The following is a 23,799-nucleotide window of genomic DNA, read 5'->3' as shown; positions in this document are numbered from 1 at the left end:
TATTCATAGTAGCTGGTATCAGGCTACGCTTTGGATTTGCTCTGGGAAAAGTGTTGATAATACAGGGATATTTTAGTTACTGCTGAGCAGTGCTGACACAATCAAGACTTTTTTGGCTCCTCACACCACCCCACCAAGCAGGGGGCTGGGGGTACACAGCAAGATATGAGGGGACACAACCAGGACAGCTGATCCCAGCTGACCCAAGGGATATTCCACCCCAAATGATGCCGTGCTCAGTGTATAAAGCTGGGGGAAGAAGGAAGAGGGGAACATTCTGAGTGATGACATTTGCCTTCCCATGTTGATGGGGCTCAGCTCTCCTGAAGATGGCTGCCTGCTCACAGGAAGGGGTGACTGAATTCCCTGGTGTCCTTTCTTTGTGTGTGCAGCTTTTTCTTTTCCTATTAAACTGTCCTTCCTCCAGTTCATAAGGGGTTTTTTTACTTTTACCCTTCCAGCTCTCCTCCCTATTAATGGGCTGTGAGAGGATGCATGGGGCCAGCTACCACTTTTTAACATTACCACAAACTTTTAACATTAGAAGGTGCAGAGGAGATATTTCCTCTGCTCTAGTGACAGGGTACATGAGCAAAGGGACATCAGGGGAGAGAAAACATCAGTATCAGAACAAGTTAAAACAAGAGATGATGGGCCATGAAGTACTGTGTTTAGAACAGATTAAGAGTGAGATAGAATTAAAAGTTAAAAATTTAAGGAAGCACAAGTTTGCATGAAAGAAGAGTTTGGTGTCCCCAAGATAACTGCTGAATGGGGCGGTTGTAGGATTTCCACACCTGCTTCTGTAATTCAAATTTAAAATCTGGTTAATTTATTTGTTTCCTCCATGTTCCCATTAAAGCCCAAAGAATCCTGGTTCCAGTTCCCCACTGGTTTGCACCTTGGGTAATTATCAGTGCCCTTATTCATAAAAGCTCTCCACTGAGTTCTTAGGCTTCAGCACACACCAGCACTCTCAACTCTCGATTATCTATGGGTGGTTTTTCAGATTCAGTGGATTAACTGTTCTCCCAACAGAGAAAAGCAGCACCCAGTGTAACATAGAACATGTGAGGCTCTGGGGTCAGGCTGGCATTGCTCTCCTGCTTGATCTATTATCATGAGACCAATGCAGACTAGTTGGTCTTGTATCAAGTTTACCCACAAAGGACTCAGAGTGCCAGGAAACATATTCCAGTGACACCTGAGTAGCTCTGTCACAGGCAGGTCTGCATCAGCATGGTTCACTGTGGGCCAGGCAGACCTGGACTGCCCTGCCCTACATCCCTGCAGCATCCCTGCATCAGGCCATCCAGGTGTAGCCAGTGTTCCGGCCACCCCCGTGCAGCTGTGGGCCAGGAGATGAGAAACAGTTTGGTGCCCACTGACTCCACTAACACTGCCCCACAGGTTCAGAAAGCTAAAGAGGCATTCTGTAGCATTTTGCATTGACAAAAGTAGCAGCCTGGCTTTTAGTTTTTAAAAGTTTCACTTTCAGAAGAGAATCCTCCAGCATCGATAATCAGTACCCAACATGCCAAAATCATGACAGCAACCAACCTAGTGGGACAGCCAGAAAGTTAAAAACAAAGACTCACATAGATTTTAGAAACAGAAAGTACTGGCAACATGAAAGGATTCAGACTACCAAAAAAAGTTAAGATTTTAATACAAAATACATTCCACAATCTTAAGAGAAGGACCTGAATTCATACCAACTTTTAAAAGCTCTACTACACTGTCCCATCCCTACCCCAGTCTAACAGTGAATAGACAAAAAGTGAATAAGAACATTATGTTTAAATTGCTGGAGATATTGTGGGGGAAAAAATCAGTTACCATGAGTTCTGTGACCTCAAATTAAAAGATATTGTAGAAAAAGAAGGAATAGATGCTTGTATTAGAGAATGAGGAATGAAGACATCCACTTCAAGTTTAGACAGATAAACCATTACTTAGAGCAAGAGCATTTGTAGAACTGTCAATAGAAGAAAACAAATTTAACCCCAGGTAAGTACCTGCAAACAACACAGGCAGCTGAATTACACAGGGAGAGGATCAAAACAACGAGAAGTTCTAGTGAAGATTAAGAACGTAGAGACACATCTGAAAAATTTAGAAAGCAGAACAGAGACTAACTGAGATTACTGGCACTCTGCTGCTGTGCACAGGATCTGGAAAGCATCAGGAAAGGCTGAAAGAGGAAAAATACACAAACTATGGACAACTGTGGGAAACAGAGCTGCTTTATATACTAATGCCACAGTAATCCTGGTGAAGGGGTGAGTGAGTAGACAATGTAGTTGTATGGGCAGTGATTGAGGACAAAAAAATTCACTCTAGGAGGAGAATATAGGACATGTAAAACTTAAGAAAAGACTCCTGTGTACAAATACTATACAAAACTATCAGCTGTACCTGCAAGTGTGCCCCTGGCTTAAACAGCTCGCTGGACTGCAGCTGGGCTGTGGAGCCAGGTGCAACACGATCACAATTGTGATGAGCAGCAATATTAGACAGGAAAAATGTGACCGAGTGCTGGTGATGCACAACGCTGCCAACAGGAACATCATGAAGCAAAAGATGCTATCATTTGGCATTTATAGCAGATGACTCATAGGAGTACCACCCACCGCTGGGCAACGGGGCAGAGCAAGACACTGATTTGAATGCAATACAACACCACAGCTCCTTCATCTAATACCCTGGGAATGAATAGTCACTGTGGGTCATGCAGCGCTCTGGCTGAACACATAGGTTAAGTTTCAAAGACAAGAACACCTAGAAAACAAGATACAGCCAAGGAAAAAAGTAAAAAAACCCATGCTAAAATGCAGGGGTGGGGGGGTTAGGCTTTGGGAGAGCTACTGAGTCCAGCAACCCTGCAAAAAAACACCCTGCCTGTAGAAACTAGCTGAGAATAGATCAGCCATCTTAGCAAAATAAAAGGAAAAGGTAAATCAGAGGTTGTACCCGCTGCACCCCAATTCAAAATTGCTGAGAAAAAAGGCAGATCAAAGAGCTCAAAATCCATTAGCACCAGCTGAAGCAATACTATCAAGATATATTCAGGGCATCTTATTTTAAGATTATAAAAGTAGGTCTGGCACACTGCCACATCCATTGGCTAGCAAATACAAGGGCTTGCCTACTGTAAACTGGACCAGACATGAGAAGAGACTCATGCATTAATGTTGCTGTCACTGTAGAAGATGTTAAGGAAGAGGCATTTCAGGACTGTAAGAACCAGTTTCAGTTATTCCTAAACACAGCCAAGTAGGAGGCTGAAAACTGGTAAGCTGAAATAAAAAAGCAATGGGACTTTCTGCTTTGGACATGGAGACTCAGTCCTAAATCCCAAGAAATCCAAGGCGCCCAAGAAACACCCAAACACAAGTGGGCAGAGTATTTGACCGTCATTCCAGATTTGATATGCATCAGCGATGTGATGCCTGTACTCAGTTAAAATCCAGCCTTGCACAGAGAGTGGAGGTGGTGGGGAGTCTGGAAGGCAAAGTCCAGATAGTGAAAACAGGCAAAGGTAGACAAATTAAAATCAAAATTTTAAAAAATTTAAACATTTAAAAAGTATGTCAAGTTCCGAAAGATCTAGTTGCTAAGATGGACTAGACAAATCTCAGCAGTGCACTCCCAAGCCCGCTCACCAGTCATGAGTGAGCAACAACCCAGCCTCTCCCAGATAAAAAAAATAAGCCAAACTCACTTGTGAGATCACCCAGCTCATATGCATATGTATTATGTACACCTGGATTTAGAGATGACCAAAGCTGCAGTACCCCTGTAAATAGCCATCTCACTAAAGGCAGTTTCTCTTGCAACAGGGTGTCCACTCATGGCAATACCCACAGTATTGTACATGAAATGCCCACTTGCTCTGCTGTGGCTGCTGCCCTTTTTTGGCAGGGGTACCTCCCCAGTTTCCCAGTAGTATCCTTTGTATAGAAGGGAAGAGCCATAAAATAAAAGGTTTTCTCTCACAGTTTTCCTTGTCGTAGCCAAATTCATTACCATCATAGACCCACAAGCAGGAGCAAAATCAATCACCAATACTGCAATTGTTACTCTTCTGTATGTACTGCACACACTGTACTTGTTGGTATACATTTGCTTACATACCTTTTAATGTAAACAAATCTATCTCCTGTAATAAAGTGACTGATACATTTTCCTGTGCATTACAGGAATACAACTTTATGGTTTAGTCCTGCACTAAACCATATCACTATGCAGTGTATGTGTTACTGGCGTGTATAGTACACACTGTGAAAAAATACTGAGCAAACAGCTAAATGCTCACTAATAAAAGACCTCACTATAATTAAATAAAGACTTTCATAGACCAAAATCCAGCCTGCAGCAGCAGTACATACATCTGAAGCAATTTTTTTTTCTCACTGAGTGAGCACTTACAGCTCCAGCTGACAACAGTAAGAGCAGTGTACACCCAACAGAGATTCTTCAATTTTCAATCATTTGCCCAGCTTTACTTTGAAGTTCCACATTCACAGTTAACAATTTTATGTGTATCCTAAGTAAATAACACTACCAAAAGTACATTAATGCATATATATATACATATTATATATATACATATATAGTCTGCTATAATGTCAGATAATATTTCATGTGCAAGCCAGGCATAGAAAGAAGGTATGCATAATTACTTCACAAAAAGTATTAAACTCCCCTTGTTTCACTAAGAAAAATTTTCTATCATTTTCAACATGGGCCAGCTGTTAGGACTGCAAGTGGACTAAAATGAAGATGTTACATGCTTCAGAAGAGCATTTATGCAAACGCCAGCACTGCAGTCTGGCAGCCCTCTTTGCAGGAAGCAGGACTGTGCCTCACCAGAGCTCCTCTCAGAAAGGCTCCCAAAATCAAGTAAGTCGGTGGCAGATTTACAAACTGCAATCTCTTGACAAGAATGAGTAATGGGCCTTTACACCAGTGAAGAATATGACCTCCTCTCTATCCCACGTGTTTCTCTCTCCCCAGAGCTGAGCCCTGCAAAGAGACCGGAGTAACCGCAGCAGGTAATTACATGTTATTAGTGCTGCATTAGACTGAGTAGCTATTCAGTAAATTAGTATGTGATATTAACTAAACCTATTCAGCTGATGAACACAAGAATCAGCCTCAAAGTAGCAATTAACAAATTATTCCTAAACAGGTGTCACTTACAGAGTAAGTCAGGCTATCATTTTTCTATAATTCACCAGGAAAATCCCGACTTCTTCCATTCAGTAAACACAATTTAAGCAGATGGTATGTTTTCAGAAGGCAAGAGACCTATACTTAAATCAATGCTCTTGGATGTGAAGGCTTACATTGAAAGACAGTAGAATTTGTGGCACATCTTAAGATTTAGGAATGATTTATTACTATGCTGAGAGAACAAGCCCAAGATCTAAATCTCACTGATTAAACTCCATGCACTCCTGGGAAAAAAAAAAAAAAAAAAAAAAAAAAAGAGAGAGAGAGAGCTCTCGTTTGTCTATAGAAAATAAAAGCCACTGCCACATATCATGCTCAGTTTTTTTTAAAGAGTAGCATATTATCACAAAAATATTGAGATGCCTGCTAACATAAACATATTTTTAATGCCCCATAGCAGAAACACACTAATTCGTTGCCATTCAGTCTTGATTTTGCAAAAAGTCGGTTCTCTGTGTAGTCTCCCTGCTCTTTAGAGAGATTTATGTACATCTGATGTTGAGTCCCTTGGGTTACGGAATGGTTGAACACATGAAACAAACTGGCAGCTGAGAGTCTGCTTTAAACCAAGCATTGCTGCAGAAAGCAAAGGCTGAATGGATTGAAAATGTACATAGGAGAAAAACGCCCCGAGTTCTTCACGCAAAGTCAACAGCTCCCTTTATAAGCCCCATTTCATGGGGCTTTGTTAAGAGAGTGTTCTCACAGCAGGGAACATTCGCCTCTGAAACTGCATGGTTCAGTTTTTGTGCTCACCCCGTGGGTGAGCCCGCCCATCCATCCATCCATCCATCCATCCATCCATCCATCCATCCATCCATCCATCCATCCATCCATCCATCCCGGAGCTCCCGGCGGCGCGGCCGCAGCGCTGCCCGGGCGGGGCCGGTCCGTCCCGCCCCTTCCCGGCGCCAGGCGCGGGCTGGCAGCAGCCTCTGCTGGCGACCGGGCGCACGGAGCGGGCCCCGAGTCCGCTACCGGCGATCCGGCCGCGTTCAGTGCCGAGCCGGCTGCCCCGGCCGCCGCTGAGCCTCTTGCGTGTGCGAGGAGTGCTTGCACGGCATTAAACACTGGCAAAAGCCCGCTTGTATTTGCCTTGGAAGTGCTGAGATTTTCTTCCTTCCTGCTGTTTAGAAAAGTACGCGAGAAGTTCCTCCAAGTTCTCAAATTTTTATCTAAAGATACCTGTGAAAGGTAACCAAAATTTATGTTTAATGATGCGAAGAGGCACCACTGAGGTGCAGGCAGATGTGAATAGCCTGCAGTCACTCCTCAGAAGCCCAGATTGCACAGAACACAAACTCGGACTTCTGCTGCATAAACTGCAACAAATTTCAGCACATACATACTGATGGTTTTTTTACACAAACCATATAACTGAGAAGAAAAGCCCTCTAAAAGAAAGGGAAGATGCACTCATTGTTTTGAGGAAGAATACAGAGCAAGAGCCCACTGGAAGTTCACTGTAAAGCCAATCCCCAGCACCGGCATAGTCATTTGCTGTCTTAATTTGCTGGTAGAAGAGTTGCTGAGTGAAGATCATTTTCCAATTGATGTGATTAGTATAAACAATTTTAGCCTTCATTACCCACTACGTTTAGTTTTTCATGAGAGTATTTTTCCAAGCCTTTGGAAATGCAGAAATTACAAGCATCTTAGAGCAGAATCCCAGCTCAGTGGCAGAAACAGCAGCAATCTGATTTAATACCATACCGATTTACTGCAAGGCCTTTCATCCAGCTGGCACAGCAGAATCACCTAACCTCAAAAATTTATTCCCAAATAAACCACAATCACTACATAACCAGGTAAATAGAATGTTTTAAAATTGAAAGCTTTTAATCATCTTGAAAGTAAATTTGTTCCAATGGACAAAAGAAGTATAAACAACAGTATTATATTGTAAACAGTGTAACAATGTTTACAGCCAAAAAAAGAACATGCCTTTTGACACAAAACACCTTCACTGACTTTGTGATTGATCTGAATTTGCATTTTCCCTTGGCTTTGAAATTAAAGCCAAAGTTTTTCTGAAGTATTCTTTCATGATAAGAAAACCTGCCTTATCTTATGGCAAATGAACTTTATCCTGGAGACATGGGAGGGGCTGAGAACATCATGATTGGGAAATATCACATTTCCTCACTTTCACCCTTCTTCCAATTCACCTGGGGCTGTTTCCTCTAAGATTTTTTTCAGCAGCCTTAAGAGACACAGCACAGGAGGCCACCAGAAGACACTGCTGGAGGAGCACAGAGCTGGTCTTCTCTTGAGCATGGTCTGCTAGAAAGCAACATCTCATCTGGTCCAGCTTACAGAGAAAGAATATTCACTCGCCTACCACAACTGCTGCCACCTCTGAATACATCCAGAAATTTGCAAACAGACTTTCTGCTCAGGTGAGCTGGTGTTTTCTGTTAGGAACACTGCAGGACACCACGTTTAGATGTAATTTTGATGACCCTAGAGTTGGGGGAATTCCCTGATAGATGTGGGACAGCTTGTGTGGGTGCAGGGAGCCCAGGCAGACCCTGTAACTGAGAAAGGTACAGGGACAAGCAGGGCAAGGGGTGTGCCTTCCCCCTGTCCAGCAGGGAGGACAGATGCCTCCTCCCAGTCAGGAAACAGCTGAGTGGCAAGAGCTAACACGGCCCAAATTCTTGATGGAGACCCTCAGGTCCCTGCAGGTCTCAGATTTCTGCTCCAGATAATTCAAACCAAGCACATTGACAACCATCACTTGGAAAAGCCATTCCCATGGGGACAAGCAGGCACCCAGCTAGACCAAACAGACCTCCCATTTCCAACTGTCACTTAAAGTGAAAGCAGATATTTTTTAAGAAATCCCTTTTTTTGAACTATCATAGGTACATGTGGAGGAGAGTTAGAGTATTGTGAGTTTCTTCACAGTTAACAGATCTTTAGCTGTAATTTGATTTGCGTAAAGTTGACCATCACATGGATACCTTAATCAAAATCTAAAATGTGCTTAGATTGGTCAAAATTTTCCCAACCAAGTTCTTCACAAACAAAAGCTGACCGTTGAGGGAATCAATCTTCTCAATCATCACACACACAAGGATTCATTGAGTCTTTTCCTTCTTTTATTTGAACTCTTAATTTCTTTGCCCTTTACCTTCCACTGCAGCTACTTACACTCTCTGTAATTACAGCTTCACAGTCTTTTACAGTTAATAAGGAGTTTGATAGTTCAGCAGAGAGACGGCCCAGCCGTCAAATTCTGGGGCTGTAGCAAAGCTGGGTGACACCTACCACTTGGTTCAGGGAACTGATCAGCAGGAGTTTGATTTTAAGTGATAGTTTGCCCATCATGCAGAGGCTTTTTTCTTGTTTGAAGCAAACTGTAAAATCCATGCAAATCCACCTTACAGCATTAATGCATTAAAAATGTGGCATACAGAGTTTCTAACATTGATAATATTCGAGAATCTTGAGTAAAAGGAAGCATGGAAGCAGATTAGAAAAAAAAGAAAGAAACCCTTTTACCCTTTTTTCTCCTTTTCTCCCTCACTACAGGGTCTGCTTTTTTTTTTTTTTTTTTGGCAGTTGTGCATGGAATTCCCCCTTCAGTCAGTGCAAGGTTTTGCATTGATGAGCAGTAGGGTTTTTGTGTCTGGTCTAGGGAGAGAAATAAAATAAACAAACAAAGAAGCACATATACAAGCTTTTCAGGCAGAATATAAGTCAGATGTTATTCATCAGCTGTGAGTTACCATATCTTAGTAAAAATAGAGCAGCAATTACTCTCTGTTCTGACAGCACCTTACTTTGGTGGCTGGAAGTTAAAATGTACAAACTACTAAATTTGTGTTGAGACTTAATTTACTGTAAAAGGTCAACAGTTTCTAGCAGGGAAGGGTTCCACCTGTGGAGGATGAATTCACGGCTTTTTTCAGAGCCTCCACAAAACCCAAAGGCCTTGAGAAAGAAGCAGATTTCACCCACTGTTGGCTAGTCCTACCCTGGTTCTACACCACCTCCTGCCTCCAACATCCCCACTAGAAAGTCTTTACGTTTCTCACTCCAAAAACAGACCAGGAAATTGACTGCAAGCTCTTCCACCTCTCTGTTAGTAAGGACTTGTATATACTTCTCCTGCTCTGCCATGCTGATGTATCCAGTTGCCTGACAACCTCTTGGTCTCATTCTCTTGGGTTCAGTCTCAAAGGAATGTTCTGCAGGCACTTGCTCATCTCTGCAAGGACAGAGCCCCTAAGCAGGCTACAGCTTTGGGTGGTAACACTGGAGTGCAAGGCCAATTCGCTTGGTTAATTATTTAATCTCCAGCTACAGAGTTTGAACCAAAGGGGAAGTGCAATTAAAAAATAAAACTAAAATTACACACATATACAGACACATGAGTACTTCTCTGCACGCTTAAAAATAAAGAGTGGGCTTGGAAAAAAGGAATATGCCAAGCACACCTACAGGTAAATTCTTAGTGAATGAATTTTTGGGAGGCTGCTAACACAGAAAACAAGCACAACATCAGGAACCACCACACTTCACAGAAACCTCTTTTTCATCTTGCAGAAAGTTATTTTGCCTTGGCAGTTTATATTTTAACCTCTATATGATCACACTGAAAAAAAACATTACTCTCTTCACTATTCATTTTCTTACTTGGAGCAAAGGAAATAATACATATTTCACATTTATACCCTGCTTTTCCTGTATACTTTTAAATATTCTCAGATAGTTATCATGCCTAATTTTTGCAAAGAGCTCAGGCCCAGCTTCCCAGGCCATACACATACAGTAGTCATGTGTAGTACAATGGCAATGAGATCCCATTAGGTAAATCAAATTTAAATTCTACTCCAAGACAGAGCACTTCAGTCACTGTCTGCAAGTGCTTAATTGGTAGACTATGGAAAGAAAGTGAAAGCCATGTTAGCAACAAGTTAGCCTGAATTTCAGTGTTTGGGGATGAGAGGAAAAATCCTTATGATTTATTGTTAAAGCTCAAACAGAGGGCATTTTTCCCTGTATTATAACTATTTGCATATGAAAGGTATACCAGTAGCTTTTGTAGAATTAACATGTACACAAACCATGAAAAAACATGTTTTTCATGTGATCAGTAACTGATACAACCAGGCTACCTTCACTGACAAAACCTGAGACTGAGATATTTTAAAGCTCCCTGGGAAGATTTTTCATTCATTTCTAGAGGATGCATGCAGATAAACTGACTAGACATTCATTTTAAATTGTATTTTCAACACCTCTGGGATCTGTCTAAAGTCTCCTGAGGAATTTGTCATCTTTTTAAATAATCTGGAAGAAAATATGTTTTTTCTAATTCCTGGGATTTTGTATTGTCAGCCAAAATGATCTTGTAGTTACTCTTTTGAGAGAGTAACATTGCAAAATGAGATTTTGCAATCTGTGTTTTTCAAGTCGGAAAGAAATAGCTTTTGCATCTTAATGTGGTTAAAGAAACAGGCAACACCAACCTTCATTTAGAAGATCCTGAATTCTGACAGGAGGGGTAACCAAATTATCAATTCAGCTCTTGCAGCAGCAAACATCATTAACATTGGCCAAGAAGTTCAATTAAATGGATCATACAAAAACTAACAGCCTGAAATCCTGTTACCCTTGAAGCTGACAGCAAAAATCCCACAGATTCCAGTGGGTGCATCACTGTGCTACAACCTTGACAAAGAAACCACCTGGGGCTTTGTAATGCACAAAGGAGCCCCTTTCCCAAGGACATGCATTACCTACATATGATCGTATCCAGTCAAAAATGTAATTTTCTTTTACATTACATGCTGCAGAGGAGGTGCCTGAACTGATTTGCGGTGTTGCTGGAAGAGATGGACAAGCCACCAAGAGACTCTACAGCAGTCTTCTAATAATGCCTGCCTTTTACAGAGACTGACCTCTTTTCACCTTGCTAAAAGCAGTAAGTAGCAAGTAATAGATCTTGTCAAAGGTTACTCTGTAGAATAACCTCTGGAGATATTAGATAGAGGTGTCCAGAGAAATACCACAAAGGTGCTGACAAGGAAACCAAAGGGATTATGATTAGGAAGTGTGAATAAGCTAAGGTTTCAAACATACTCAGATTTTGGTTAGAAATGCTGAAGTGCAGGAAGGAAATGTTCTACATACCATCAAACCACCAAAACACACACTTGAAAAGACAAGTTAAAGAGCCATCATATGAAGATTAAATACTTTACATGGTCTAAGAAAAGCAATTCCACATAACTAGAATAAGCCAGAATTTCGTCCTCATCAAACTCTAGTATGTCTCCTGATAAAAACTGAGAAACTAATCTGCTCAAAGGAAAAAAAAAAAAAAAGCCATACCTAGGAAGCATTAATTGCTCCTTCATCTCTCTTTTAATCCATCCTTGAATATTCAAATTAATCAGAACTTTCACCAGATTATTCCCAGCAAGAGAAATCCATTTAAGTCATCTACATTTCCCATAAAGAAGAAATATGTTTTAAAAGATCCTAAAAACCTAAGCCAGTAGCATAACTAAAAAGCATAAATAGAAAAATTTACTCCAATTTCTGAATTTCTCCATTTACTCCAATTTCTGAATTTTAACAATTATGCAATGATTTAATTCAAAAAAAGTCTAAGATATTTCTGACAGTATTCTTAGTAGAGGACAGCCTCTCCTAAATTTACTCTCAGCAAAGGTGCTGTACAAAGACTTGGTTTCTTTCAGCCAATCTTTTTCTGATCCCATCAGTTGATTACATTGATTTTGCAATGCCCTCCAGGGAAGGCAATCATCTTTCCTGTTCCAGCCAGATCAGACCAGACCAAGTCTTAGGAAATATTTGGGAAATGTGGCCAACAAAAGGCCTCTACCCAGCTATTTGAAGTTCTCAAACAACACAGCTTTCCAGGAGCTTGTCCCTGTCTTATATGCACAGAACCATATTGTTCAGATAAGAAAGATAAAGAGAGCCCAGCCACCCAAGCCAAGAGCAGAGAAATGAAGGCAGATAAACGTGTAAGTGTTTGCATCAACCTGAAAGACTTTATTCATCACAAAAAAAACAAAACCTCTAAAAGATGGAGTGCCTTATGTCTTCCTTAATATAAATAAATTTTCAAAGAGGATGAACCTCATTTTGAAAAAATGTTGAAACAGAGTATTTTGAATTTTTCATATAATTTTCTCCCCTTTTATTTTGGCTGAAGCTACTCAGAAATTTTGATCTTTAACTGTGAATACTTTCAGGCCTCCATTCCCTTTTCAGTAAAGTTCTTTGTGTAAAAATCTTTGGTGAGTATATTTTTCCCTCAAAAAATGTCGCTAGCCTGGCTGCAAAGGCCAGATGTACTCCCTTCCAAAGAGGCTGCTCAGAGGCCACCCTTTAACTCCTGGCAACTGCTACTTGATTTAACTCAGGGTTGGATGACATGCAGGAAAAAACCTTGTGGCCCAACTGTCTTCTCTACACAACGGCAAGGAAATCCCCTCTGTGCTAAATATGGGGCTTAGCAAGAGACAAGAGGCTCTGTCAGGACCTTGCTGCTTCTTCGACCATCTCACACCCACCATACTTGAGAGCACAGGTAGAGTCAGGCATTAGGTGGAGAAATAACTGGCATTCTAATGTGGGCACCAAAAGGGTGATACTTTTTTAGTATATATTTTGAAGATGGTTGGTAGGAAGGCACTAGGTATGTGAGGAAAGTGGTATTCACAGAATTGCTAAAGGCTGAATAAAGTACTCCTGTTTGGATTTTCATTTAACTCTTTCACAACCAACCTTTATCAAAAATGTTATTTCTATGTCATGGATCACTTGCTTTTACCTCTTTCTCACCTAACAATAAGCTATACAATTTACTGCTGTGTATCCTTTACTCTGTAAACAAGAGTTCGTCTATGCAAACCAGTTGCCAAACTGCAAATTTGGTTTTTCTCTTAAAGTTCTGTGATCTCAGGATACAAAAAAAAAAAAAGATATTTTACAAACTGCATCCTCCATGCAATACCTGCCCATTCCAGGTGCTAATGAGCACATACCTCTCTATAAATGTAGACATGGGAATTCCCCTGTCCAGTATTTTCTAAGCACTGGAGCTAATTCAGAAATTTGTTTGAAATCCTGTTTGGGCTTTCCAAAAGCACCTGAACTCTGGTGGCCGCAATTGTATTAGTTGGGAGACGCATAAGGTAGATCCCACTGCCAGTCACACAGCCACATGGCTCAGCAGCACTCCCAATGCCACATTTTTCCCTGTTCAAGGAAGGCTGTTTCCTTGAAAGAAGACATACAACAAGGAGCTCTGCATATCCAGTATGTCAAACCAACACTTCGCTTGCAAGGCATCCTCAGTACATTTAAGCTATCTGACACCAACAGAGCAAATTCAAATTTAAAAAGAAAATCAAATCTATTTTCATGACTAGTTTGATAAAACAGTCATCATCATGCCTCTTATTGTCCTCATCATAAATTAATTTAGAATTAATTACAATGCTGAAAATATTTCTTCTAAGCTCCTTCTGCGCCTAAAAGCTTTCAGCCTGCTGAAAAGCTTTTGGCTGACAGTGCACTGACTCAAAACTCTGAAATGAAAACTGGAAGACTGACAGCCTAGAAATAGGCTGTCTCAATATTTTGGAATAGCAGCTTTTTGGCAAGAAAATTCGTATAGAATCAGACAACATGAGAGAGAAAATACAACATGTAGCATCCTGACTGCTACAGAGGAAGCAATGTTTCCCAGTGTTCGCTTGTGTATCCTGCAAACTCCACTCAATTCAGATAATCCAGTAAGAGGTTCAAGTGTAAGGCCACCGCATAGCAGTAAAATAAACTATCTGGAACTTCCAAATTTTAGGGTATTATTAAGTTGGTTGACTCATCTGGCATCCATTGACTTTAACTGTTCCTGTTAAAAACAGACCACTATAATTTTTGCTGAGGAACAAAGAAAAAAATGTTGGGGGACATGCACATGGCTGATAGCTTATTTTTTACAGTACCTATTGGCTACACATAGAGCTACATTCATTAGTCTCAAAGCTTTTTAACTTCATACTAGGGAATACAAAATCATTCTTGATAACATTAAAGGTCACTTTCAAAAGAATAAAATTCCCTATTTTGTATAATGTAACAGAGGCCAGAAATGTTTTTCTCTGAAGCAGGATTTTTGTACCATTAAGGTATATGCAGAGTTCTTCATGTCGAAGGACTCCTTGAAGGCTACAGAATTAGAGCATGTACGCTTTTTAGCTCTCTGTTGAAGAGCTGAAGCATATCTTGATTTTTAACAGAGAGCTTTACTTCCAAGAACTTGTTAGCAGTTTGACATAATAAAGAACTAAGTTTCATCTCAGCAGTTTTACTAAACTTTGGAGAAAAGGTACCCAGTGACACCAGTCCCTGAGTGCCCTAAGCATCCATTGATCTCTGTGGGAATTGAGATTGGTCCTACTTTTGATTGACATGGCACCTTGCAGAATTAGATCCAATCCTCTTCCCTTCCTCCTAAGAATGTATTTTTCCCCATTAGCCATCTGATTTTTATTTTGCTTTGACCAGAGATGAAATGAATGTAGATGTTTTGGTGCTGACAACCTCCCTGTCAAATTATATAGTGACTTCTCATGCTAAAACTTGTTTGTTTTCACACCATCATCACTGATGATCTCAGCACAGCAGCACTTCGAGAATAATGGTTTAGTCAAACGCAAAGCCAGCAGAAGGAACATAAAACAATGTGTGCTTATATAGGGCCTACATAAATAGTGCTTTTTAAAAATGTTTGGCAATGAAATAATAGTTGTGGGTTTGTTTCATTTTTTTTTTTATAAATTAACCTCTGGATTGTTAGGGATCCAGAGACTTTGCACACCAGAGTGGCTATAGGGCCTAAAAACATTTGTTATAGCTTCTCACAAAAGAATATACACAGAAGATGCCCTTTGTGTGCCATTAATAATCAACCATGGTCAATACCCTCACTCCACACACTTTCAGAGAAGTCAAGCAATTTATACCAATTTCAAAAGAAGCAGAGCTGACCCCACATATGCTGGGCCAAATGAAAAAAATTGGAAGCAAGTACGTGTACAGGATTGGGCCTGGGCAAAGTGTGGGTTGGACACTGGACACTGTCTATTTATCACTCTTTACAATGTTTTTCTTTACTCAAAATTCCCTGTTTATTGCTGTTTAAAAAACAAAATCAGAGCAGCTCAGGCAGTGATGACATTTTTCCCCCATTTCTCAAAGACTTTGTTCCCACTTTCAGGCCAGCTTGGGAGCTATGCAAGATGCCCGAGTGTCCTGGGTGCTGCTTTCTGCAGTGCTGCAGACAAATACTCCAGTTTATTAAAACTGCCAAGCCACACTGCCTCCTCGCTTCTTTTGCCCTCTATCGCCTCCTTTTTTTCAGATGCTGAAAGAAAACCTAAAACCTCCACGTAAAAAATGTAACCGAAGTCTAAGGTGTTACTTCCAATTCACAGCTGCATCGTTAATCGTGAAAGTGCACATCATATTTAGGAGCAGAATTATACCCTGCCATGTTTAACTGAAAAGCTTGGTGGGCTTTTCATCTATGTTGTGCAAGCCTGAGGCCAGAGTGGTGACTGTCACAGCCAAAGAGACACAGACAGATAGATGATGGAGAGTGCAGACTGCGCACCCACACATAAAGCGCGTGAGAGGAAGGAGAGTGCACGGAAGGAATATTAATTGAGCAGAAAATAAGTATTCTCAATATCCCCCTGCCCCCTTAAAAAGTAGCCACAAGATGAGGAGAGCTGCAAACATGTTCATCTTGGGGAAACAGCCGTCCTTAACGTGACATGTAAGGCTATTACTTTAATAATGGGATTTGCACAGCGCACTACTGATAGGCTATGTTCAGAATAGACCCCGTGAATCTAATTTTCTTTTCAATGAGTATTATTGCAGTTCGTAACTCCACAGATTTCTATAGAGTTGCTCCAGATTTGTATCAGGGTGAGTGGAGAATTAGGCTCTACTATGATATTTTTTAAATCCACAAGAATGTAATTCTACTCACCCAGTCATAAAACCCATGGCTCTTTTGATCCTTTCTACTTTCATAGCAAATTATTTACAGAAGCTTGTCTTTTAAAGATTCTCATCAAAATAGTTAGATTACTGCTTTCTCTCACTTTTTGTGAAAAACCATCAATTACTCAAATTTTTTAACCCATTTTCATGCCTGAGTCCATGTACTGCTTTACTAGCACTGAAGAATGAAAGGGCAGTGCAGGAATTGTAGAAAACGGTTTAAGTTTTACATCACTCACTTTGTTCTCCCACTGCCTTTTTAAAATACTTTTCCGTCACACATCCACTAAAAGAAATTTACACTGGCCTTTTTTAATAACAGATATAAAACAACTTTTAAGTGCTACACTAATACACTTAAGGATATGGAAGTAAGAAAATAAGGAAAATTCCTTAACTTGTTTTTAACTACAGAATCCCTTCTTTTCCCTCATTTTGCGCACTCTAGAAAATTATAGAAGTCTCTACAGATGTTGATCCTGATCTCTTCATTGCATATTTGGGAAAAATATGCAAATGCCATTCCCTCCATGCCCAAGTCATCACCAGCAAAATGAGCTTTTTTTAAATCACAAAAAATGAAGTTGATGTTGCCATTGAAATTATCATAAACCCTTAACCAACATTTCTTCTTCCTAAAGCATTTATTCAGTAATGAAGTTAAACAATAGGTAGGAAAAGGTAGTCCTGAACAAAGCAATTGATTATCTGTTTCTACTCCATTGCTCCACTTTTAGTTTTTAAAACCATTCTGAGAAAAGAAGTTTCCTATGAGTAAGATACTGGCAAACCCAATGGCACAGACAGTGCCATTTCTGGACAAGCACAATTCCAGGCTCTTTGCCATCACACACTCAGGTCACCTTTGGAGTTCCTGCTGGGCACCTAAAAAAGAATTGTGATAACTCATTCACTGACTTGACCAGAACCAAAAGCAGATGTAACAAAACCAATTGCCTAAAGTTAATTCAGGGTAGTACCTATGGAGGTATGGTTTACTATTACAGAATCATGGAACTGTTTAAGTTAGAAAAGTCCCTTAAGATCATCAAGTTGAGCCATTAACCCAACACTGCCAAATCTGCTACAAAACCATGTCGCCAAGCGCCACATCTACACACCTTGTAATTACAATTACCTCCAGAGATGTTAACTCAATTATTTCCCTGGGCAGCCTATCCCAATGCTTGGCAATCCTTTTGGTGAAGAAATTTTTCCTAATATGCAAGCTAAACCTCTTCTGGTGCAACTTGAGGCCATTCATAATTTAAAGCTCTGCACCTAGTAACAGAGCGTTGCTGTTGAATAAAAGTTTTCTGAAAAGTTAAGTGAGAGGTATATTTGGACTGGGAATGATTGCAAACTAGTTCAGCCATGACTGAATTACTGGCAGCTGGTTTGCAGCATCAGTGCAAGTAACCTACCAATATCATCATCCATATCTTGGAGCATTTACTTAGGCAGAATATTACTCTTCAGGTAGTATTTTCAGCACTCCAGAACAGGAAGATTTAAAAGACAGAAAAGGGGGAAAAAAGAGAGGGAATACAAGACACTAATATCTCAATTAATTGCTTGCTGTTATAGCTGCTCTATACAAGGCATCCCAGATCCAGTCTCAAATTTTGTTTGTTATGCTACAGAGCCCCCTGTGTTGAGCATATTAACTAGCATTCTTTACATTAGACCAGCAGGGAAGAAAACCTCAGATGTTAGATCTAGGAGCCCCTGGTCCAGGTTGATTTCCCTGAAAAGACAAATTAGTTTCTGGGTACAGCTCAGAAAAAGGAGGTGATGAACAATGCTGCCTTACATGCAATGAGAGAGTAACTAAAGGCACAAGCCCACAAAGTAAACAGGAAAAAAGGCAGTTTTCTCTAAATGATGAAAGATCAGACAAATTAATTACATATCTCTAAAGTATTAACTTTAGGCAGTGTACTTAAGGATGACTATTTTGAACTCAGTACATCCCTGGACAAGAAACATTAAAATACACAAACATACAGTGATTGGGACCAGACATTTCAACTGCATTGAAATGGTGTGGTGAGTGGGGGTACACAAAGACAAGGCCCTTAGGAAGGAAAGAAGCTGAGATGAGAGAAAAGCAAGCTGCTTGAGAAAACCCTGCAAAGGTTAAAAAGGCAGTAGAAACTATTTGTAGAGTTTATGTGTGGTAGAAAGCTGCAGGTGAGATCAAACCATGCCCAATTCCTGAGCTAGCAGAGGTCTCAGTACCCCAGTAAGAGCAATGAAAACATTCAGAGCTAAAGAAAAGCAGAATCAGCTGGCAAGGGTAAGAGAGGATTTGTAGGGTTTTTTTCCCCAATTAAATTCAAATCTCATTCCTTCTGGCTTCTTCTAAAGACATTGCCATTTTTATCAGCCACAAAGTGGAGCCTTCTGGCCAAGTGAGGCTTCACCCCACGCCTTAAAATCACTTTACGTGGCAGGGCGGCACGACAGTGACATGAGCTGTCTCAAAGGAAGAGATTATTAAAACCACACACCTACACAAACACTGCTGGTGACAGTGTTTCAAGGCATTTCTTCTGGAGTAGTGTGTGGGACCAACTTCTTGAACAAATTCTCAAAAAAGTATAAGGCGGAAACAAGAACCAAAAGCAAAACATCTTTTAAGCTAAGGAAATTGTTGTAAGCTTTCAATGTTTTACTTTGAAAATCCTACAGCCTTCAGCAAAATCCTTGGAAAATCTCTTTGTGTTTATGAAATAGCATTTGATATCACAACCTAAAAGCCTACAAACCAGTGCAACCTACCCTTTCCTAACTCTCTAAGGGCAAATAACACCTGCATTTCCCATACAACGGCTAGTAAAGAAATGCTGACTCTCAGTAATTTTAATTACAGACTAAAATGACACCTTAGTGAAAAATAGTAGATAAAGTATTATTTTAGAGTTTCAATGTTGCCCCATTAACCTGAGCATAACAGGAGCAAAACAATCAGTGCACAAAGTAACACCAGAGCTCCACGGATGTAAAAAAATACTAGAGCTTATCTGCTTCAACAAGTCCTTTCATCACATATCCAAAACAATAAATTTATGTATGTTATGTTGTGATTGTTACGTATACCTGAGACTATTTAAATAATTTACTTGATTGTATATGTAACCAAAACAAAAATATTTCCATAATAGGATTTTGTTTTTACATGTTAAGTCTACAGAAGTTAATTTCTGTACTTAATGCTATAACATAGCTAAAGTTAAAATCCAGCATGATAACATACTGTCTGAGATCACTGTTTTGTCTGTGGCCGAGAATACTACACCTTCAGAATTGTAAATTAGCATAGTAATAACACTTTTGGTAACAGGAAAAAATATGTTTTCATAGTTCTTATTCCAAAGTGTTGCTTTAAATTTGTGATCAACTTCGATCATTTCTCAAGGCAGAAAAATGCAAAAGCCTTAATAGTTCTTTTTTAGGCTAGAGCCCTAAAAGCTCTGGAGCATTATAATTTGCTGAGATAATTTACCAAGAAATAAGGGTGGGTGGGGATGGAGGAGGGGGGAACAGGGGTTGAATAGCTTGCAGCATGAAGAGAGAACAAATCAACAGAAATTGTTTGAGATATTGCAGAGTGACCTACCAAGCTCTCTGATCAGCCCTGAAGTTAGTACTTAGGCTAACTTCAGACAGAAGTTAGCCTAAGTTGACAGAATCTCAAAGTGTTTTAAATATTTCCACTGAGACTCCTATGTATTTGTATCAATGAAAGTTTACACATGAAAGATTCAGCCAGATACACTGGTTTAGTTATATATGTCTGCCTATAAATTTGATTAGCATGAGATAACCAAAACAGAATTGAAGCAAAAGAATCACCTAGACCTGTGAAGCAGAGCTGAAAGACTTATTGCTTTATACAGCTGCTTTTCCAGCAACTGCGTCTGCTGAGTAGGGTACTCCTGCAATAAGTTACGAGAAAAATCAGTGTTCGCGGGCCTTGAGAGAAAAACCCAGTTTGTTCCAATTATAAATCACATGGTGCTTAATAATAATTTTTAAATGCTTGAAGTAAAAACAGTTTTGTTCTTCTTTTTTTGCAAAATCTTGTCCTGAAATAGTTTTCTCATAATAAAAAGTTTATAAGAAAGATGGTCACTGGAATTAAAATTAAAGCTAACAATCCACAGACATAGGTATAAACTCTCAAAGCAACAGGTTTACAGGAAATCCAGAAAGTCAACTAATGGCAGAAATTAGAGACACAGGATAACAAAAAGTAGAGGAAAAGTTCTTGACTAAAGAAATTGTTTTAAAAGCAACAACAACCTTGCAAGAATTGATCTAATACTCAAGATCCTCATACCCTGATTAGGAGCACAGAGACAGGTTTTTAGAGGGGGCCACAAGGAGACAAGTTAATAACCCAGTTTCAAATCAGCCTGCAAGCCTTACTGAGCTCAGAGAGATTCTGCCCACACAGAGTTGAAAGGTTTAGTATGTAAGAGCAGCCTTCTGACGGCATGGGGAGATTACCTCTCTCTTATCAACTCCAGAGTGAACTCCAGCTCTCACAGCAATGATCTTTCACAGAAGATTCCTCGGCAGTGAACAGGATAAATGTGAGTTCAGCACATTTTAGATTCTCAGCGTGAGGAAGTGAATATCAAATTTAAAAAGCACCTATTACTCTTTATCTGTGTAAGTCATTCTGCTAAGTGGTGATATAAATAAAATTACATGTACAATCTCACTTCTATCTTCCCTTTAAATGTATATATGTGATTTCTTTCCCCTTACATTCCCTGGGTTAAATTAGCAGAAGAGGAGTGTGATAAATTGAAGCTGAACTATAAATGGGTGTTTTGGAAGGGGAAAAAGGTTTCCGCTTGTTCTAAATGTGTAAACTTTTAAAAATATTGCAATTTTAAATCCTGGAAAAGTGCCACCCAATATTCACAACTGGCAGACAGCGCTTATTACCTTTTTTATATGCTATTACAAAACTTTTGATTTTAAACATTAGCCCAACTATTCCTAAGAGTCTCCAATTAAAGATGTAACAATAGGAGACTACAGCCATTTCTTTTTTCATGCCATAAGTTCATTATTTCTATTTCCTGTCTCACTCAAGTGTTTCTTTTAAAGTTTTGAAACTTTGATGATCTCCACAGTTGAAACCAAACATAAATCCCATGCAAGGTAATGGGGCAAAGGAAACCCCCAAGTCTATCGACAGCAGTGGATACCACTTCTTCCCAAGCCATATATAATTAAGAGCAATGAAAAATCCTGGGTTAGTTATCATAAAAACAGGCTCCTTACCATAAGCTGTAAAGCACAGTCAGGTCCAAGTTGTTTTGTTCAACCACCACACCAACTGTTCCTTCTTTTTAGTGACTTATTTAAAAGAAAGAAAAACACTCACTTTGCCAGTTATAGCTGGGGGAAAAACTCCCAAGAGCTTTCAGGCTTCATTAATTAGGGCCATCAGAACTGTACTTCATTTAAGCAGTACAAAACAGTGCAATCAAGAGTTATGTCCCGGGCTGTAGCTATCTGCCCCTCTCTCATTCTCTTCTTCTTTCTCTCACCATCTCTTTCAGTAAATGAGACTAATTTTTCCAGCAGCCTTTAACTCCCTAGATTAACTGAAGTGGAAAATGTGACTACAAACTCATAGCACTGTCTAGCCTCCAACCCAGCACAGAATCAACTTTGTTGTAAGTGCTGAAGGACACCTAGCAAGCTGCTACTTGCTAAGTTCATAACCCAGAAGTGTACATTCACTCACAACAGGACTGCGCCATCTAGTCAGCTGCCAGCAGCAGGCTTTGGGAGCAGATGCCTCGGGATGCAGGGCTTTAGCCCTTGGGAATGTTCCATTTCTTACAGATTCAATTGTGGTGTGGGGTTTTTTTAATAAAATATCACTACTGAGATAATCCACATCTAGTTGATATGGGAAAATTTAGGCTATAATAGCACAGCAAACTTCTACATCTATCTTTGATTTACAAGATAAAAGCAACTTTTAAATTAAGGAGCCTTTCTGCTAATAGAGCTTATTATGCCAGAGACAGGAATGATTTTCCTAGAAAGTTGTCCCTGTGTGCACGCCTATTATCTTTGCTTTCACCCTTCCACTAATGAGCATTTATCTAAAGAGCCTGTTAATCCTCTGATGTGTGCTTCTGGTCAGAGGTAACAGTTTGAATAAAACCACTAATCACTTATCACTAATCACTGATCATTAATCACACTTTTCCCTAGTGCTTTGCGACCTATACAGCTTCCTTTAGGATTAAGGAGTCACAAATAAGGAGTTTAGCCATTTTTTATTAAGAATTTCCAGCTTTTGATACCGACAACCTCATTCGCCACGTGAAAGTTACAAAACACTGAGCAGGGACTTTCACCACTGTGCACTTTTATATTGAAAATAAACAGTACCTTTATGGAAGCACACCTCCTTCAGCAAAATTCCCACAAATTACCCTACATTTTTGCATTCAGCTCTCACTTTCTACCTCTCAATTTTGTTTCAGTCCAGTTTCTGGATTATCCCCACATATCCCTTACAAGAAAGTTTTCCTACACCACTGTTCCTTGACGCACTGCTGCTTGTCCAAATGGCCAGACAAGGAAAGTCTGGTGCACACCAGCGGGTGAATCTTTCTTTAAAAACTGCAGTCTCAAGAAAAGCCCAAGTAAGATGCTTCACAGTAATTCTTATTCTTCTGTTCAAGCTTCAATTTCATCTAGCTAAGCACTGTTTCTTACTGATAATATATGGAAATCTTCTAATCTTGCTGCTTAAGTCACTTCTCATATGGGTCTGGATTTAAAAAAAGAAAAAAAGAAAAACCAAACAACATATGGACATTTCATTTTCCTTTATTTCTACCCCCATCTCTGAAACTACCTCTCTCTTTCCAATTATAAAGCTTATATTGAGCCCTGGAGATGAAGGATCACTCACCATGCTCGGACATAAATAATAGAGGAGGCAGAGTTTAGCAAGTATTCCCCTTACACTCCTGCAGCTCTTAACGTCCTGAAAACTTCGCTGGGGAGAGAGAGACCCCTGTAAGAGAGGACAGTAGCGGGGGGACGCGGAGCTGGGAGCAGAGGGGATGATGAGCGGAGCAGAGGGACTGTAAAGGGAGAGGAAGGCTGCAGAGAGGGGACCCTGTCATCACTCGCCCCCTCCCCGCACCCGAGGGTATCAGAAGCGGAGCATCAGCCCCGCACCGGCCGCAGCATGACGTAAGGGCCGGCAGCAGCCCGGCACCCGGGGTGTCTCACGGGGAAAGCGGCCGCGCACCGCCCCGCGCACCGCTCCGCGGACACGGCCGGCTGCTCCCGGCTCGCTGGGAAGCACGGCCGCCGCCGCGAAACTTATGCAGAAGTTTTGGGGGCGGCGGGGAGAGAGGATGGCGGGGCAGCGCGCCGCCGAGCTGTCATCGCCGGGAGCCGTGCAGCCCGCCGCGGGCGCGGGGACTCCGCGTTCGC

At 40.5% G+C, this 23,799-nt stretch overlaps 1 protein-coding gene across 4 annotated transcripts in view; it reads right to left on the bottom strand.

The window, feature by feature from the left end:
- CREB5 (cAMP responsive element binding protein 5) overlaps nt 1-23,799 on the bottom strand; it is a 254,559-nt gene that overhangs the window by 230,212 nt on the left and 548 nt on the right. Inside the window, exon 2 of one of the 4 annotated variants that reach the window (XM_064704538.1) lies at nt 23,267-23,353. The exons of 2 other annotated variants lie outside the window; for them this stretch is intronic. In XM_064704538.1, coding sequence (XP_064560608.1) covers nt 23,267-23,269 — 3 coding nt within the window. In that variant the 5' untranslated portion in view covers nt 23,270-23,353. Of the gene's footprint in view, nt 1-20,820; nt 20,839-23,266; nt 23,354-23,799 lie in introns of those variants that run through there. One more of the 4 variants, XM_064704541.1, reaches the window with a different exon arrangement.

This window comes from Zonotrichia leucophrys, chromosome 2 (genome assembly GCF_028769735.1).
Source record: "Zonotrichia leucophrys gambelii isolate GWCS_2022_RI chromosome 2, RI_Zleu_2.0, whole genome shotgun sequence".
NCBI classification, from domain to species: Eukaryota; Metazoa; Chordata; class Aves; order Passeriformes; family Passerellidae; genus Zonotrichia; species Zonotrichia leucophrys.
Note: the sequence above shows the minus strand (reverse complement) of the source record. Positions and strands in the feature narration are given on the sequence as shown.